Source organism: Lichenostomus cassidix, chromosome 9, assembly GCF_008360975.1.
Source record: "Lichenostomus cassidix isolate B80296 chromosome 9, HeHo_3.0, whole genome shotgun sequence".
In the NCBI taxonomy this organism is placed as follows: Eukaryota; Metazoa; Chordata; class Aves; order Passeriformes; family Meliphagidae; genus Lichenostomus; species Lichenostomus cassidix.
Window position 1 is genome coordinate 1,787,082 of NC_139490.1, and position 18,291 is coordinate 1,805,372.

At 44.9% G+C, this 18,291-nt stretch overlaps 1 protein-coding gene across 1 annotated transcript in view; it reads right to left on the minus strand.

Annotated features, from left to right (window-relative positions):
* Positions 1-17,195, minus strand: part of PPM1L (protein phosphatase, Mg2+/Mn2+ dependent 1L) — a 61,083-nt gene extending 43,888 nt beyond the window's left edge. Inside the window, exon 1 of the mRNA XM_085068942.1 lies at positions 16,405-17,195. Coding sequence (XP_084925068.1) covers positions 16,405-16,803 — 399 coding nt within the window. The 5' untranslated portion in view covers positions 16,804-17,195. The remainder of the gene's footprint in view (positions 1-16,404) is intronic.
* Positions 17,196-18,291: the final 1,096 nt, after the last annotated feature.

An 18,291-nucleotide genomic window follows, 5' to 3' on the forward strand; every position in this document is an offset into this window, starting at 1 on the left:
AAATCCAAAATTTGCTGTGTGAACATCACCCCTGTGTGAACATCACCCCTGGTTTAAAAATCAAGTGTCAGCAGTGACCTCAAGGGACTTTTTTGGGGGGCAGATGAGGCAGAGAAACAAATCCTCATCCCTTAGCAGCACATTTCCCAGAAATAGGTGAGAAAAGAGCTGCAATGATGGTATTTCTGCCACTTTTCCCAGGGAACCCGTGGGATGGGAAGTTTTGCTTTTCCCTGGGTGACTCCTGGCACGGCAGCCAAGCACTTTCCCTCAGACACAAAGTTGGATTTCCACCCAAACTCGTTGCCCTGGGAGGCTGAGGGTTTCCAGCAGCTCTGATGCAGGAATTCCCTGCCTGGCTGAGCTCTGAGTGGAAACTCTCAGGGAGTGAACATTCACACTGCAGCAAAAATCAGGTTATTTAGTTTATTTAGTTTATTTATTTATTATTTACTTGGCAAACTCGGTTCCTCTTCAGGGCCTGAAATCCTTTTTAACTTCCATTTGTACCCAGGAAAAAAGCACAAATTGAGATTTCCACCGTGGAAGTTATTTACAAATAGAAAAATCTTAACTGCAGCGTCTTGTAAAAAATTATTTAGCTCTGATTGTCTTAAAAAATTAATTAGTTTTTTGCTCTGCCTGATTTTAGTCACAGCTTTAATCAGAGCAATCAGGAGCCTTCAGTATCAGTTCATAAATATCATTGCCCAGACTGATCCCACTGCAGGGACAGCCAACTTAAACAGACAAAAATTCACCTTTGAACGCCCAGCCTAGACAATTGCTTTAAAAATAAACAGACCCCAATCCAACCAGTGATGAGATTTAATCCCTTGGGTCTCAAACTCATCAGATCAGAGCTGATTTCCACCTCTGCTGAGTTCCCTTCACCAGAGAGAGCAGAACTAATTAACCCATCTTGAGTTCTACAGAAAAATGTGCTGGTTGAAGTCTTATTTAGCCAACTTTACAGCTATGATTAGATCATTTCTGACTTTTCACAGAGCAAACATCAAATGGGATGGCTGCTTGCACGTTAAAGGGATGAAAAAGGAATAAATCTGGTGGAGATGATGCCAAACAGGTCAGGAAGCCCATTTGGAATCCAAAAAAAGGCGTTTTTCCATTGCAAAATGAAAATAAATGGGAGAATATATGAAATAGACATACTGAGAATATGTGAAATGCAGCCCGTGAGGCCAAGAGAACCAAAGTTTGCTAAAAAAAGAGTAAAAATGTGTCATTTCAGTGAGATGGAAATGCACTGATATATTAAGTATTGGCTAAGTGAAGCTTCCCCCCCAACTAAATTTATAGGGATATCACTGCCAAATAAACAAAAATAAGGATTATTTTGCAACTGGATCACGTGAAAACGATGGAATAACAGTGCACAGATTTGATTTATTGCTCATGGGGGAGTTTATCAGCATCACCTCACTTCAGAGCTCACCCAGGTGCAGAAGAACCACCACTCCAAGAGGTGCCTCCCACTGCACAACTTAACCCGAATAAAATAAAGAATAAAATACTTGACCTCCACAAACATCACCCAAACTCACAGCTGCACCAACAGAGGTTACTTTGAAGCTGAGCAGAAGTTTCAGTACAGAAGATTCTGTTGGAGCCACACACGCTCTGAGGGAGGACTTTCATCATGGAGACCTTCTCAGGTGGCTTTGAGGAGAGCCAGAAGGGTCAGGTTGTGGCACATCTGTGGAGCTCACGGCCATGGAGCTCACAGCCATGGAGCTCACATCCATGGAGCTCACACCTGTGGAGCTCACAGCCATGGAGCTCATGGCCATGGAGCTCACAGCCATGGAGCTCACAGCCCTGGAGCTCACAGCCATGGAGCTCACAGCCATGGAGCTCACGGCCATGGAGCTCACAGCCCATGGAGCTCACTGCCATGGAGCTCACAGCCATGGAGCTCACAGCCCATGGAGCTCACGGCCATGGAGCTCACGGCCATGGAGCTCACAGCCATGGAGCTCACCGCCATGGAGCTCACACCCATGGAGCTCACACCCGTGGAGCTCACACCCACGGAGCTCACAGCCATGGAGCTCACACCCATGGAGCTCACCGCCATGGAGCTCACATCCATGGAGCTCACTGCCATGGAGCTCACAGCCATGGAGCTCACCGCCATGGAGCTCACAGCCATGGAGCTCACGGCCGTGGAACTCACAGCCATGGAGCTCACAGCCATGGAGCTCACACTCACGGAGCTCACAGCCATGGAGCTCACAGCCATGGAGCTCACGGCCCTGGAGCTCACGGCCATGGAGCTCACCGCCATGGAGCTCACAGCCATGGAGCTCACACTCACGGAGCTCACACCCAAGGAGCTCACAGCCATGGAGCTCACAGCCATGGAGCTCACACCCACAGAGCTAACAGCCTTGGAGCTCACACCCGTGGAGCTCACACTCATGGAGCTCCCCAGGCTGTGACAGAGCCTGCAGCCCCTGCCAAGGAGCTGTGCCTCCGTTCCAAGGGAATTCACGGAGCTCCAAATAGAAACCCTTGCACTGCTATATTTTCCTTGCCTTCTCATGGCTGCAAGGAGAGCAGTGCTGCTGCTCCTGCTGCCAACATTCCTTGGGCTCCCAACCTGCAGCTGCTGCTTTTAGCTCAGAGAGGCTTCAGCTTCAACACCCCCCAAGCTCCCTGCTCAGTCTGTCTGGGATCCTTGGAATGCTGTGAACTCCAGGATGGATATTAATGCAGCCTCTGGGGAGCTCTGCTGGGCTCTGCTAAGCCTGGCCTATTACAGGAGCTTTTAAATCTGCAATAACACTTTACCATACCCAAAACAAATCATTCCCTGTGACCCAGCACACAGAGATTCACCCCTGAGCTCCAGCACCACCGAAATTCCCTCTCCTGCCCTCTTCCCACCAAACACAGCCTTTCCCGAGACATTATTCCTGCATTCTGCTGTTTAAAAACCTCTGCACACCTCTGGAGCTGCTGAAGAATCCAAAGTCCCCACAGCCTCCCAGAATTAGAACCCACAGGGACTTGGATGTCCAAACTCCATCCCAAGTAAATAAAATAAAATAAAATAAAATAAAATAAAATAAATACAGAAAAGGCTCAGCAGTGAATATCTGGAAAACCAAGGCTGGAAGAGCTCAGCTAAAATCCTTGGAGGAAGTGAAAGGGTTGGAAAGGAAAAAAAATATTTTTAATGAGACACGAGTGTAAAAACAATGTGGAAATAAGGGAAGTGTGGAAAGAGCTGGAAGAGTCATGGAAATACCTGCACATTGCCCCAAGGAGCTTCACCTGAGGATTTGGGAGGAAAACCAGATTTTTATGTTGTGTTTATTGTGGAAAACAAGTGCCTGAAATTGTCTGTGCAGCTGATCCCTGCCTTAGTCCCTCTCCTCCCTGGCTCAAAGTTTGGCTCCTCCTGTAGGTTCCAGGAGTCAAAAAACTGGGAAAAAACCCACTTTCTGTTAATTCAGCTTCCCAGGGCTGCTCTTGATGGGCAGAGCAGAGTCAGGGCAGGAGGAAAACAAGGCTGGAGCAGCAGCAAGAGGAAATTGGGTTTTTCAGAGCAGTTTCACACCCCAAACCACATCCTGTACTTCGAGCAGATGAGCTGCAGCACCTCGGGGAGGAGGAAAAAATAAACCATTTTTATAGGTTCAGTCATCTCCCTGAAATGAATAAATTAATTCATTTAATTAATGAAGAAGAATTAATTCCAGAGAAGCTGGAACTGGAGGAGCCCCAGTAAGGCTCTTCCTGCAGGACTGGGTTTTACTGGGAGCTCCAACAAGCATCACTGGGAGCTCTGAACGCTCCCTGGATTAGCTCATTTCAGTGGATAAACTTCACTTTTTTTCCCTTTTTTTCTTCCTTTTTTAAACTTTACTTTTTTCCTTTTTTCTACCCAAACCACATCCTTGTGCTGAGCTCAGGCAGATGAGCTGCAGCACCTCAGGGAGAAGGAAAAAACCCCATTTTTATAGGTTCAGTCATCTCCCTGGAAGGAATAAATTAATTAATATATTTTTATCTGAAAGTAAAGCAGAGCACAGCTGGGTTTTGTGGCTCAGGAGGGAAGCTGGAACTGGGGGAGCCCCAGTAAGGTTCTTCCTGAACTGGGTTTTACTGGGAGCTCCAACAAACACCACTGGGAGCTCTGAACACTCCCTGGATTAGCTCATTTCAGTGGATAAACTTCACTTTTTTATACTTTTTTCCTTCCTTTCTAAACTTTACTTTTTTCCTTTTTTCCTTCCTTTTTAAACTTTACTTTTTTCCTTTTTTCCTTCCTTTTTAAACTTTACTTTTTTCCTTTTTTCCTTCCTTTTTAAACTTTACTTTTTTCCTTTTTTCCTTCCTTTTTAAACTTTACTTTTTTCCTTTTTTCCTTCCTTTTTAAACTTTACTTTTTTCCTTTTTTCCTTCCTTTTTAAACTTTACTTTTTTCCTTTTTTCCTTCCTTTTTAAACTTTACTTTTTTCCTTTTTTCCTTCCTTTTTAAACTTTACTTTTTTCCTTTTTTCCTTCCTTTTTAAACTTTACTTTTTTCCTTTTTTCCTTCCTTTTTAAACTTTACTTTTTTCCTTTTTTCCTTCCTTTTTAAACTTTACTTTTTCCCTTTTTTCCTTCCTTTTTAAACTTTTTTCCTTTTTTCCTTCCTTTTTAAACTTTACTTTTTTCCTTCCTTTTTAAACTTTTTTCCTTTCTTTTTAAACTTTACTTTTTTCCTTTTCTCCTTCCTTTTTAAAATTTTAATTTTTTATTTTTTTCCTCCTTTTTTTCCTCTACTCCATCAAACTCCACTGGGACACCCAACTGCTGTTGGGAGGAGCTGCCTGGGGTTGGATCTGCCTTGTTTCCCCTGACAAACCACCCTATAAACCCCAAAAAACCACAATATTTTCAGCTCCCAGAGGCAGTGCCAACCCACCTGCACCAACCAACCTCATTTTTGGGTTTTTATTAGGACAGCACCCAGGGGGAGCTGGGCAATTAGGAATGCCATCCCCCTTATTTTGATTTTATTTCATTTTTTTAGCACAGCGGAGGAAGCAAAATCCACAGAGAATTAACCTAACAGAGAAAATTTTTTTCTGCAGTTTTTTGAGTGCCCAAAAAATAGGAGAAGCAGCAGGAAAAGGGTGAAGCAGGTCACCCTGCACTGGAGGATTTATAAGATGCAAAGTGATTTAGTTTTACAAAACAAATTAAATATCAATCTGGAGGAAACTCTCCAATCCAGAAAACCCAGGCTGGGGCAGAGTGGTTGGAATTATTTTTGGTGAGCTTGGAAAGAAATGACTCCCTGGTTGGAAATGCAAAGCAGGAGGTGGTAAATAAAGCAAATTTCCTGGTGACACCTGGGATAACTTGAGCCAGGTATTGCTCAAAGAATTGGGGATTTTTTGAGTGTCCAGCACTGAAATGTTCTGCCAGCACTGGGATTTTCTGCTTTTTAAAGAAAGTGCAACACAGCCCTCTAAAAAACCACCAAAATCTAGATATTTACCTTATTGAAATCCTAAAGATGTCAAATGTTCTAACACAAAAAAATCTGAAATATTAAGCTTTTTTTTTAACCAATTCCTGGCGCAGGTTTTCTCTGCAGCAGAGAAATCAAGGAGCATTTCTTGGAAAGCAATAGTTTCATTTTTTAAGCATAAATTTCTGAATAGATTTTTCAAATGTAACTCTTCAAAAAGGACTTTCCACGTTTCACTATTCTTTGTTAAACTTTCCCTCCAACCTCCCTCTGGACTGCTGAGATCTCCAGTTTATTTTTTTTTTTGGAGAAATGAAGAATTCAAGCTCTTTTCACGCTGTCAAACCATTTCTGCCAATAAAAGAGGATCAATAAATAGCCTGGGTTTTTATTTATTTCTAAATAATAAATTTATTTATTTGTATTTATATTCCTTGGGTCACCTGGCTCTGGGATGGAGCTGGAAATGGAGATTTCTCAGCCCTGTCTTCCTCTTTTATTTGCAGGAGTTATGGCAAATTTGATTTATTATTTATAAATAAATAAATAAATAATTAATTTATTTATATTTCTATAATATTATTTATTATATTTATTATAATTTTATAATAAATATATTATTTATTATATTTATTATAATTTTATAACAAATATATTATTTTAACAAATAATATATTATTAATGAAATAATATTATTAATAATATACATTTATTATAATATATATAATATTATAATAGATTATATTTATTATAATTTTATAATAAATATATTATTTATTATATTTATTATGTTATAATAAATATATTATTTTCATAAATAATATATTATTAATAAAACAACATTATTAATGTACATTTATTATAATGTATAATATTATAATAGATATATTTATTATAATTTTATAATAAATAATTATTCATTATATTTATTATAATTTTATAATATAAATATTAAATAGTATTAAAAAAAAAACAAACCCAAACTCAATTAAATGGTGTTTGCCACTGGAATTATATTTAGCTTTCCAGTCCATGAGAGCTGCTGGGAAACTCAACAACAACCCATTCCAGTCAAATTCTCTCTTTTCCCTAACAGCTTTGAGGTTACAACCTCTCCTATTATTCACCCACTCCATCCTCCCTCCCTGCAGGTTATTCCTCCATCAGACAGACCCCAGCATGCCAAAAAACCTTTTAAAACCTACACTAGAGACAACTCCTTCCAAACTGCAGCTGGAAACACCTTTTTTGGCTCTTCTGAGGCTGGTTGGAGTTCAGGTTGACATGGATAATTTGGAATATACACAATCCAACCTGGGCAGCTTGAAAGCTCTGAGATATCCCAAGAGATTCCCTAATTTATTTGGAGTATTGCTCTAGTCATCACAGGCAGAGCTGACCCAGCATGAAAACAGAAAAAGGGAGATAAATTGCTTTTTTTTTAAAAAAAAACAAACTGTTTAAAAATAAAACTGTTAACAAATTTCTTTCTCAGAACCTGGGAATGAACTCTGTCACCCTGATATGATAATTAATTAAAATAATAAATGTAAACAGTGTGTATTCCCCTCTGAAAGTTGAGGAAAAATGGAGTTATTGAAGTGGCAACATCAAGGTAGCAGCTCCTACCAGGAGGTTCTCCTCAAAGCAGGAGAAAATGTGTGTTTTTTCAAAAATCATGGACTATTTTACCATCATTCTCTCGGAAGATGAGGTTACCTTGGCCAGGCAGAACAACCTCCAATTCTTGTCTCTCTCTAATCCCAGTTATCAGTGGAGTCTGAGGAGAAAGTTCCTGACCTCACCAATTATTTGGCTTCTTATTTAGTTTCTCATTCTTCTTTTATTTCCAGCAATGATATCCACAGAGAGAAAAAAAAAAAAAAAGGGAAAAAAGGGAAAAAACCCAACCTCACACACCAAAAAATCCAAAAAATGAATAGTAAATACCATTTTGCATCAATGCAAACCAGAAATAAGGTGAAGCAATACATCAGGGAACATGAGAGATAAAAAAGAATCCAGGCTGATGATTGAAATGTTTGGCAATTTAAACCATCACAGAAAATGTTTATTTTTAAAGCCTTGATTGCAATAATTCCACCCTGGAGGCAGGAGATTGCTGCTGCCCTCTGAGTTAAAAATAATATCCCCAATTAACCTCAGCAAGCATCTCCTCATTGCCAAGGATTGCAGATCTTGCAGAATTCCATCATTGCCTCACTTTCCAAACCTCTGCTGGGATGGAAGTCCCAAGGCTTTTGAAAAAGTCAGAATTTAGAGATAGTTTTTATATGGCAGCATGGAACATTTGGAAAAACTAATAAGTTTGCCACCCCAATCTCTCTGTCAATTAATGCAATAAAGGGCCAAACTTCAGTTGTGATTCTCCTTTCCTTCCACACCAATGAAGAGCCAAACTGCAGATGATTAGGAATAAAAACCCAATGAAAAACTCAATTTGCTTGGTGGGATCATCCAGACTTTTGCCCAACTTCTCTGCTTCTCAGCAGAAATAAACCCCCAGGAACCACATATCAGATTAAAAAAATCCCAACATTAAACTCACCTTCTACATCCTCCAGAACCTCTCCAAAACCACTTGAATAATAAATAAAAAAGCCAGAAAAATCAGAAAAAACCCATTCCCAGTGCAGAGCAGGAAGGCAGAGGAAAGCTCAGGGCTATGAACATCAAGAACACTCAGCAGACAAACACATTTCCTTCTCCCTTCCCCACTCCTCACTCCTGAAGCAAAATTCTCTTGGACAGAGAATTCATCTCATGCCAACCCCAATCAGATATTTCAACAGCTCAGCCCCAGTGTTTGTCTGTTGGTTTGTCTGTTTGTTTGGAGCAGATGTTGCAGGGTAAATCAGCCCTTGCACAGAGTACCTGGAAATAAATCCCAATCCCATTTCAGATGGAGCTGAAAGCAGTGGCAGAGCACAGAGCTGCATTATGGGCGATGCACTTGCACTCAGAAGAAATGCTTCACGCCCTCCAGCAGTTCTCCAGCGGGAAGAGAGAGAAAAAGTAAAGAGATTTATGACGTTAAAAAGCATATTGATTGAAAGCAGTGCTGTATGACAGCTCTGGCTATTAGAACAGAACTTAATAAAATCAAATGTTTACCCCTGAAGGGGATCTGGGGGAAGAAGAAAAAAAAAATAAAAATAAAAAAGGCTTTATCAACACTTATGACAATGAGCAAATTTGCAAGGGATAACATTTGAGTGCTGCAAGAAAATGCAAATAAATGCTGATTTCTCTGGGGGAGCTCAGAGGTTTGCCCACACGAGGAGCTGTGGCTAATTGCACTGGGCTTGAGCAGGGAAAACACGTCCTGCCATTGTCTGGCTGGAGATGGCAGCTGCTCCCCAGCTGGGCAGCACAGGGTGGGAGCTGCTGAGAGCAGGAGATGTTTCAGCATCTCAATCGATTTGTAGGAGCAGCAGGACAGCCCTTGGGGCTGCCAGGCTGCTCTGGGGCTTGGGTTGGCCTGGGAATGGTGACCTTCCTGCCTGCCTGTCCACTCTGCACATTGCTCCTTCCTCCCTGCCTGTCCACTCTGCTCCTTCCATCCCTCCTTCCCTGTCCACTCTGCTCATCCCTGCTCCTCCTGGCCACTCTGCTCATCCTTCCATCCCTCCTCCTCTTGTCCACTCTGCTCTTTCCTCCTCCTCTTGTCCACTCTGCTCATCCATCCATCCATCCATCCATCCATCCCTCTGTCCACTCTGGCTCCTTCCTCCTCCTGTCCACTCTGCTCATTGCTCCCTCCTTCCCTCTGTCCACTCCACTCATCCCTCCGTTTGTCCTTCTGTTTGTCCACTCTGCTCATCCCTCCTCCTCCTGTCCACTCTGCTCCTTCCATCCCTTTGTCCACTCTGCTAATCCCTCCTTCCATCCCTTCTTCCTCCTGTCAACTCTGCTCATCCCTCCATCCCTCTGTCCACTCTGTCCCTTCCATCCCTCCATCCCTTGCCCACTCTGCTCCATCCTCCTCCTCTTGTCCACTCTGCTCATCCCTCCTTCCCTCCATCCCTCTGTCCACTCTGCTCATTTCTCCTTCCATCCCTGCTCCCCCTGTCCACTCTGCTCATTTCTCTCCCCCTGTCCACTCTGTCCTCACACACACCCAGCTCCCAAGATCCCATCCCAGCTCCCTGCATCCACCACTTTGCTGGGATGGCTTTCCCCCAGTTGTACAAATGAAGGTGGATTTCTCCTCCATCCACATTATTTGATGGCAAACCACTCCAGAGCTGAAAGCCTGCTCTTAACAATGACTTTCTGTTCTTTTTGGGTTTTATTGTGACCAAAATATTGCCCCTGGAAATATCAGACCTGATCTGGTCCTCCAAGCTGTGTTTGCCATATAAACATCAAACTTCAAGGCATGAATGAGCAGCTGTTTAAAGTAAATTTTACACATTTTCACCCTTACCCTTACTCTGAGTATTTGTCATTATTCTGGCACCTGACAACCTCTTTTTTCTCTCATAAACTGTAATGAAATTTGCATTTTTTCAAACCTTTGCTGCTTTCAAATGAAACCTACTTTTGGCACGAGCTTTAAACTGCTTTAATAATACCACCAGCAAAAGTGTTAAACCCCAGCTAAAAATCAGGAGTAAAAGCACACAAACAGCCCAAAAGGGAAAAAAAAAATCTCCAACTTGTTGCAACTCCTGATTTTACACACAGCTTGTAACAGCCTGGAGATCCAGTATGGATATTTTTTGGTCAGAATTCAAACCTCCTTTTGGAGCTGCCTGATCTGCAGCCTTTATGGTTTTATGACCTTGTGGGTGAAGTGAAACTCTACAGGATCATAAAGAGAAGAAGTCATGAAATGTTGATGACCTTCTCCAGCATGGGGGAGTTCCTGGCTGGAATGGAGCCTGAGGAACTGGTCTGTCCAGCTGTGGTGGCATTTGGGGACAGAGCCACCGATGGAGGATGGAGGAACCTGAATGGAACCTGAGCAGGGGGAAGAGCAGCCAAAGAGTTCCCAACTCTGTTTGAAAGAACTCAATCCATGCCAGGGAATGAGCAGAGCTCCTTGGGACACAGCACTCCCTGAGCAGGGCTTGTGGGATGAGGGACAACAGGGTGGTGACAGGACAGCAGGGATGAGGAATGTGGGATGGGGATTCTCTGTGGGGCACAGAGCAGGGGCTGCAGCCCAGCCAGATCCCAAACACAAACCCCCAGCTCCCAAGATCCCATCCCAGCTCCCTGCATCCACCACTTTGCTGGGATGGCTTTCCCACAGTTGTACAAAGGAAGGTGGATTTCTCCTCCATCCACACTATTTGATGGCAAACCCCATGGCAAGGGGAACTCACTGAAACTTCTGCACTTTACCAAATACCTCAGGGAAAAACTGGAGCAAGAGGTGTGTGACTTTCTGTGCAATTGGAGCAGCTGCTGCCCTTCCAGCAGGTTTGGGAAATCTCCTTCCAAGGGCAGGGATTCAAAGTAGAGGAGCACATGAGCATTTGGCTCTTTTTCCCAGATCTGTTGGTGTTTTTATGCTGTGCTCAATGTGGAGAGCTAGACCTGCACCTCAAAACCCAAAAAATAAAAGTGCCTGGTGCCTCTGGACTGCCTTTCCTGGCATGGGATGGGTTGGAAGGGACCTTAAAAGCCATCTCACCCATGGCAGGGACACTTCCACTGTCCCAGGCTGCTCCAAGCCCTGTCCAGCCTGGCCTGGGACACTCCCAGGGATGGATCCCAAAAGCTGGCTGATCTCACACCACAATCCCACTCATTTTTGGGGAGATAAAAGTGTCCAAAAACTCCTGAGGCTGGCAAAGGTGGAATTTCACTTCAGTGCTGAGGAAGACAGAAAACCCCAAATGAAGAGGGGCAGGGCTGAAAAGTCCTGAGGAAAAAAAAAGAGAAAATTCCCAAGTGCCAAATGCAGCGTGTGGGAATCCTGCCACGAGCATGGGACATGCCCAGAGTGCCAGAGCTGCTGCAGGAAAACAGCCACCAGCAGAACCCAGACAGCAGCACAACACAGCAGCCCCAGCCAAGGGATTGATGCTGGAGTGAAACTGCCAGCAGCCAAATCGCCGTTTTAAGGCACCATTTCCACCGTAAATATTTGGGTTTCCAGCAAAAAGGGAGGGAGGAGGGATGCTGCCCTGCTCCAGAAGAGCTCCTGGAAGGAGGACATTGCAGGCAGAGCAATCTGCTGGGTTAATTAACCCACAGGACAGAGGAGATGAATTTTTTTTTTCCCCCTCTCACAGGATTAAACACAAAAATATGGAGCAGAAATGATCCAAACCCCATTGCTCCAAGGCTTTCCTCCCCATCCACAGCATTCCCAACACCAACACATCCCATGCAGGAGTCTGGAGCTCCTCAAGTTCACAGGGAAAAAAATTTCAGTGGCTTTGATCATCTACAAGCATCTCATCATCAAAATTGATTTCATTAAACCAGTGGCAAGCTGTTGGCAGCCTGGCAGCCCATACAAGGAAACAGCCATTAAAACAAAGCTGGCAAAACACATGAAAAATTAATTGACTTCTTGATTTTTACCAGAATTGAAAAAAGGCTCAATCCCACAGCCAGTGATACAGCCCTGAATGGCAGCAATTAAAGTTCCTCCTTCCAATTACAGCTTTTTTACACCATTTTAATCCATTTTTGTACAGCAAATGAGCGTAGAGTTTAACCCTAAATCAAATCAGCATGGTGGTGTGGAGTGAAAATCATAATCCTGGAGCATGATGCGCAATAAATAAATAGAAATATTTATAAAACTTAGACAAACTAAACACCATGACAGCAATGTTCCTATATATAATTTTTTACTTATATTTTAGGCCTCTGGAGGGGAATTTCTAAGCAGATTTGGGACTTGCCTATCAACATGACCTCACCTACGTCAATATTTATTCAAGCACTTGGGCACTGGGCAGGGGATTCGAGATTAGAAACCAAAGGAAATGCCTATAAAAGGAAAACCACCAGCAGTTGCTGTTTAAAAACTGCAAAGCCTCCAAGGCTGCACCTCACAACTGGGTGAAACAACACCCAGCCAAACTCCAAAGCTGTTTTTGATTTATTCCTACCTTTTCTCAAATCCCAAACCATTCATCCTGAAAGGCTGATAGATAAATTTTCATTGCTGAGACCACTTAAGCAGTTCAGAGGGATGGGGTTGGAATTAGAATTAGCAGATTTTAAAAAACCACCAAAATCGAAATTAAAATGGTGAGTTTTCTCTCCTAAACCACTGGCTCAGCAGCTCCAAAACCCAATTATTCCACATAATAATAATAATAATAAATAATAATTCCCCACAACTGCAGACAGCAAGGGACAAGTCTTGCCATGTCCCCTGAAGGAGGTGGAGGGAAATCCAAAGAGACATTTTTTATGGGACACTTAGTGAACTTTAATTTCTCCCATCCCTTCCTGACTGCAAACAAGCCCAGGCAGGGGAAGGAACTATCCATTACCAGAATTATTTTTAAAACTTTCACCCCACAGGGTTAGGAAAAAAAAACCCCAATGATTTACAGCAGAGCCATAACTATAAAAGTGCAGATGGGAGCTGAGCTGCTTTGCTCTTGTCTGATGCTGAGAGCTCATTAAACTGCGTGCTTAAACCTTAAATATTTGAGAGCAAATGGGAGTTAAAATAGGGAAATCATTCTCATTAAGCAGGCAGCCTTTCCTCTGCTCAGCTTCCCAGCTCTGCACTTGGAATTTGCTCAAATACTCTTCGATCTTCCAGCCTGGGCAACCCCAAAACTCCTAAATAATGGGGAAAGGGCAAGGAAAAAACCACTCCAGACAGCTTTAACCCTTAAAGAGAAGCTGATGAGAGAACTTTCTTCTCTTTTTTCATGAGTTAGATCACCTTGAGGGTGATCTTGTGAGCAAAGTCATTCAGTGAGACAACAGGCAGCAACTTTGCCTTTTTCTTTCTAAGTTTACTTATTCGACCTCTACCTGCTCTGCATTATTATTATTATCACCAAGAAACAAACTTTTAATAAAAGATTGCACTGCACACCATGTATCAAATTTTATCTCTGAAATACTCTTGCCTTTAACAAGTTATGCAGCAAACCAGAGCATCAATAATTATTTTTGCTTACTCCTTTCTCCCCAAGCCACCCACAAACTCCAAGGCAGTGGCTGCCAACCCATCCAGCCTCAAATTGGATGCTGGAAGAGGAAATGACATCAGGGAAAAGTAGAATTTCTGCAAAATGTTGGCGATGCTAAAGCAGAGCTCAGAAATCTTCATAAATTAGCAGCGCACAGTAATTGGAGCTGCTTGAATCATGCTCCTCCATCCTTCCACTTCAGCAGGATATGGCAGGAAGTAATTAATGGAGACAACCTCCCTTGCATAGAGCTGGGAATAATTCATCTCATTGCTGGTATTGGCTGTTTGGAAAAACTAGTTTTTTCCCCATATAGAAGAATTTGTTTCACATGTAACCCCAGAGATCAGCAGCTCTTTATCCTTCAGACATACATAAAAGAAATTGATGGGAAAGAAATTTATTTTCCATAATGGGAACCCATATGGAAAATGTAACCTTCACAAAGGCTTTGCTACATGGATAGATAAAGAGTTTCACAGAGTCTTGTACCTTTAAAAAAAAAAAAATAAATGAAGACATACAAAACCCCAATTCAAATAGAGACCTAAAATTTAGTATAATATAGTAGAGATTAAATAAGAGCATAAATTTTTATTTCTTCTCCCTCATTTTCTACTCAAAATGGCAAAACCAGCTTAGAACAAAACCTGTTCCTCATTATTTTTTTTTCCTGTATGAACAGCACCCAGTTCATGTTCTCCCGAACAGTTTCACCTAAAATTCAGAGCTTGAAACTAATTAGGTCCTCCACTTATTTCTGCAGGAGTAAAGGCCATGAAGAACACTTAGGATTCCATTATGAATAACAGATGCTCCAGACATGCATTTAGAAAACACTAAATTTAGAAAGACTCGAAGAGAGATCTGCTGAACCTTCCAAAATTAAAAACCTCCTTGTACTTTGCCACTGAATCCATTAGAGCAAGCTGGGAGGAAGCAGAATGCTAAAGGCCAGTGAGTTTTCCACAGATCCAACATTAATGCATGCTGGGGATGTAATTTCAAGATCCACAACAGGATATATGTCAGGCAATATCTAAATGACATAACAGCTGAATGACAACATTCGGTGGGTTAGTTGGGGGTTATTTAATACTCTGAATTTGCAATCTCGTGTAGGGCAGGATACAAAATTAATGAAAGAAATCAGATCCCTGTATCCACTCCCATCTGTGAATTCCAACTCGGAATATTCTGTTTAAAAACACCCCTGATTGTTTTGGCTGCTCTGCTCCCACAAGGAAACTCAGCTCACACAAAGGCAGAGCAGCAGCACCTTCCCTCTGCCCTGCTGGCCACAAAGGAGCCAGATGGCCCCAAACAACTGCTCAGAGCTGCTGCTCTCCAGGGAAAGCTGGGAAGCACTTTGGGATACACCAGCATTCCCCCTGGTGTTCCTCGAATGCCCAGGATGGTGAACTGGCCTGAGAATGCCAGCAGGAGTTGGCACAGCTTTGCCCCAACTGAAATCAGATTAAAAAACCGAAAACAAGGTTCAGGCACCACTGCTTGTGAAGCTGCCAAGTCTGAATATCCAAAGTTTGCATTCATTCAGAGGAGGTAAAACACCTGATAGTGAGGGGAGAACCTGAGCTCCTCCCAGCCCTGGCAGTGGCTTTGGGATGCTGAGCCCACAGGCTGGATTCTGCAGGTTCAGCAGCTCTCATCCCCGTGCCCCATGCATGCCAGGGCTTTTCTAGGAAGGACTTGGACTCCCTGAGCTGGGAGAGCAGCTGAAGGACACCCAGGCTCTCCTTGGCAGGACGTTCACCCAAAAACTCCCAACGTTTCTCTCCGCCATCCAGTAAGTTACTCTCCACCATCCAGCACAGCCCTTGCTGGAGCTGATCTTGCCACACAAGGACAAACTCCTCGTCCTCTGCCAGTTATGAAACGTGTGCTCTGTGCCACACAACGAGCTGTGAGGCAGCAGCACCACATCCTCGAGGCAGGGAGGAAGCAGCAGTTTCAACATTGAGCATCAGCCTGGAGTCATCACCCAGCACAGCCTGGAGGAGATCACCCAGCACAGCCTGGAACCATCACCCAGCCCAGCCTGGGATTGTCACCCAGTACAGCCTGGAGGAGATCACAGCCTGGAGGAGATCACCCAGCACAGCCTGGGATCGTCACCCCGCCCGAGGAAGAGAAGAGGTCAAACACCACCCAGTCCCAATGCCACTTTTGCTGCCCCCCCAGCAGGGAGGGGACAGCAGCCCGGCGCAGTTGTAATGCCATAAACTCCGCACGATCCCCAAACGATGCTCACGCTCAGCTCGCTGGCTGGACAGGGAATCCCTGCGAGGCACATTTGACACACAAACACACACACTGGTGGGTAACCTCTGCCCCGAGCCCGGCTCTGGCTGGGGGAGAAGGCAGCGCGCTGCCAAAATCCCATCGCAGCCCACTTGGCTGTAACAAAAGCTGACTCCGGGCAGTTTGTGCTCACCATCGTTATTCCACGCACGTCACAGCCACCTCCAGCAGCTCTGCCTGCAACTGAACCTTTACCACCGCCAAGGGCAAAGGGGTATAAACCCATTTACGCCGTGCTGAGCGCGGAAGGGGTCAGGAGGGATAGAGGGAAGGGAGGATCACCCAGCCCTTATTTAAAGGAAATCCCCCTCCCCGCAATGTACAAGAGAAGCACACAAACCTGCTGGCTGAGAACACATCCACGCCTCGCCCAGGACCATCCTCCCTCCCGCACCCCCCTCGCCTTGCCGTCGCTGCATTATTCTATTCCAGCCGAGCACTTGCCTCTCCTCCGTGCCCATCAAATATCCCGAAGATGGAGGGGTGAGTCTTGTTCACCAGGTCGGTGATCACTTCGAACCTGTCCTCCATGTGGTCCCTGCGGCCTTGGATGGAGTAGACAGCCACGTTGTGGCTCTTGAACTCCCACGTCTTGGAGAACTCCGCGTCCAGCACGTCCAACCCCCCGAGCCGGTCATTCTGCATGATCTCGGCCACCTTGCCCTTCACCATCTTCACCGCATCCCTGCTCGACTTCACGATGGTTTTCACCTCATCCGTGTGGAAGAAATAACTCCACAGGGCCAGGCTGATGCACAGCAAGAACAGGGTCTCCGGTCTGAGCAAGAAGTAACGCATGATCCGACCCAGCAGAGACAGCAAAGTCATTGTATCCTCTATCATTTATTATCGCGACCGTGGCTCCGCGCAGCATGCGGCGGGGCGGCTCCGAGCCCGGGGCCGCTCAGTGCATGCTCGGCCGGCCGGCCAGCGCCGAGCCCCGCGCTGCGCTCCTCGGGGTGCCGCTGGGCGCTCCGGGCGGGCTGGGCGCTCCCGGCCGCCCCTCCGCCGCGCCCGGCCCCGCGCCGCCCCGTCCGTTCCGTGCCGTGCCGTGCCGCGGCAGCGGGCCCGCCGATGGATGCGCGCAGCCCTCCGCCGCCGCCGGCTGCCTCCTGCCTGCCTGCCTGCTCGGCGCCGCAGCTCGGGCCGGGAGGTGGCTGCCGGGGCCGCCCGCGGTACCTGCGTCCCGTGTGCCCCGCGCCCGGCGCTGCCCGCCCTCCTTCCCCCGGGCGGAGCGTCCCGGCCGCCGCCCCCGCCCCGCCCGGCCGCGCCGCGGGACTACAGATCCCGGCAGCCCCCGCGGCGGCGCGCCTGCGCAGGGCGCGGTGCATGCTGGGAGGTGTAGTCCGGGCAAGGAGGAGGAGGAGAAACGCTGGGAAAAGGAAAAAACATTACCGAAAGGGTGCAGCATCCCTGCGAGTGTGCAAAGGCAGGCTGGACAGGGCTTGGAGAAACCTGGGATGCTGGAAAGTGTCCTTGCCCATAGGAGAACATGCTCCTTAATGTCCTTTCCAACCCAAACCATTCCGGGATTATTCTAAAGAATGAATTTGGCTCTCATATATTATATTCTCAACTCACCTTCACAGCTCGCAGTCAACAGGGAAACAAAGTAGGAACTGATCAACTATTCAGCTCAGAGTCGAGTTTGCTTAGGCAGTGCTTTATTGGCGAAAAAAATTAAAACATCCATTTTTTTTTCTCTGCCCCATTTCTGTAAGTTGTCATTTTCTCCCAACTGAAAACACCTAAAATAGGAGCTGCAAAGAGAAGTTTCCTGCAATAGGAACAATTCAGTGTAAAACTCACAGAATCCATCAACCAACATCAGGTCAGAGCTGATACAAAAATCAAACATCTCAGAGTGGGAATGAAAATGAATTAGCAAACCACCAAACCAGCCTGAACTTCTGGCTGAGAAACACTGAATTTCAGATATTTTAGACATTAAAAATCAGCGATAAAAACGTGATCAACACTCGGGGTGTCAGCTGCTATTTAATCCTGGTTTTGCTGGGGTGACCTCAGCCTTCTGTCCGTTTGTGGAAGGAGTGATTTCTGCGGCAGGTTTGTAAATAAAATAAATAATTATCCACTGGGAGCACTGGGAATAAACATTCCTTGCTCAACAGCTCCTCCTCCTGCTCGCGCACTGCATGGAGCCAGCAGGGCATCATGTTTTAATTCATATTTGGGCTGCAGAAAGAAATAATTTCATATTTTGGCTGCTGAAAGAAATAATCTGCTCCAGCAAATATGTATTTATTGTCTATTCAGTGCTGTGATCCACAGGAATTGCGGATTATAAACAGAATAAACTTGGAAATTATT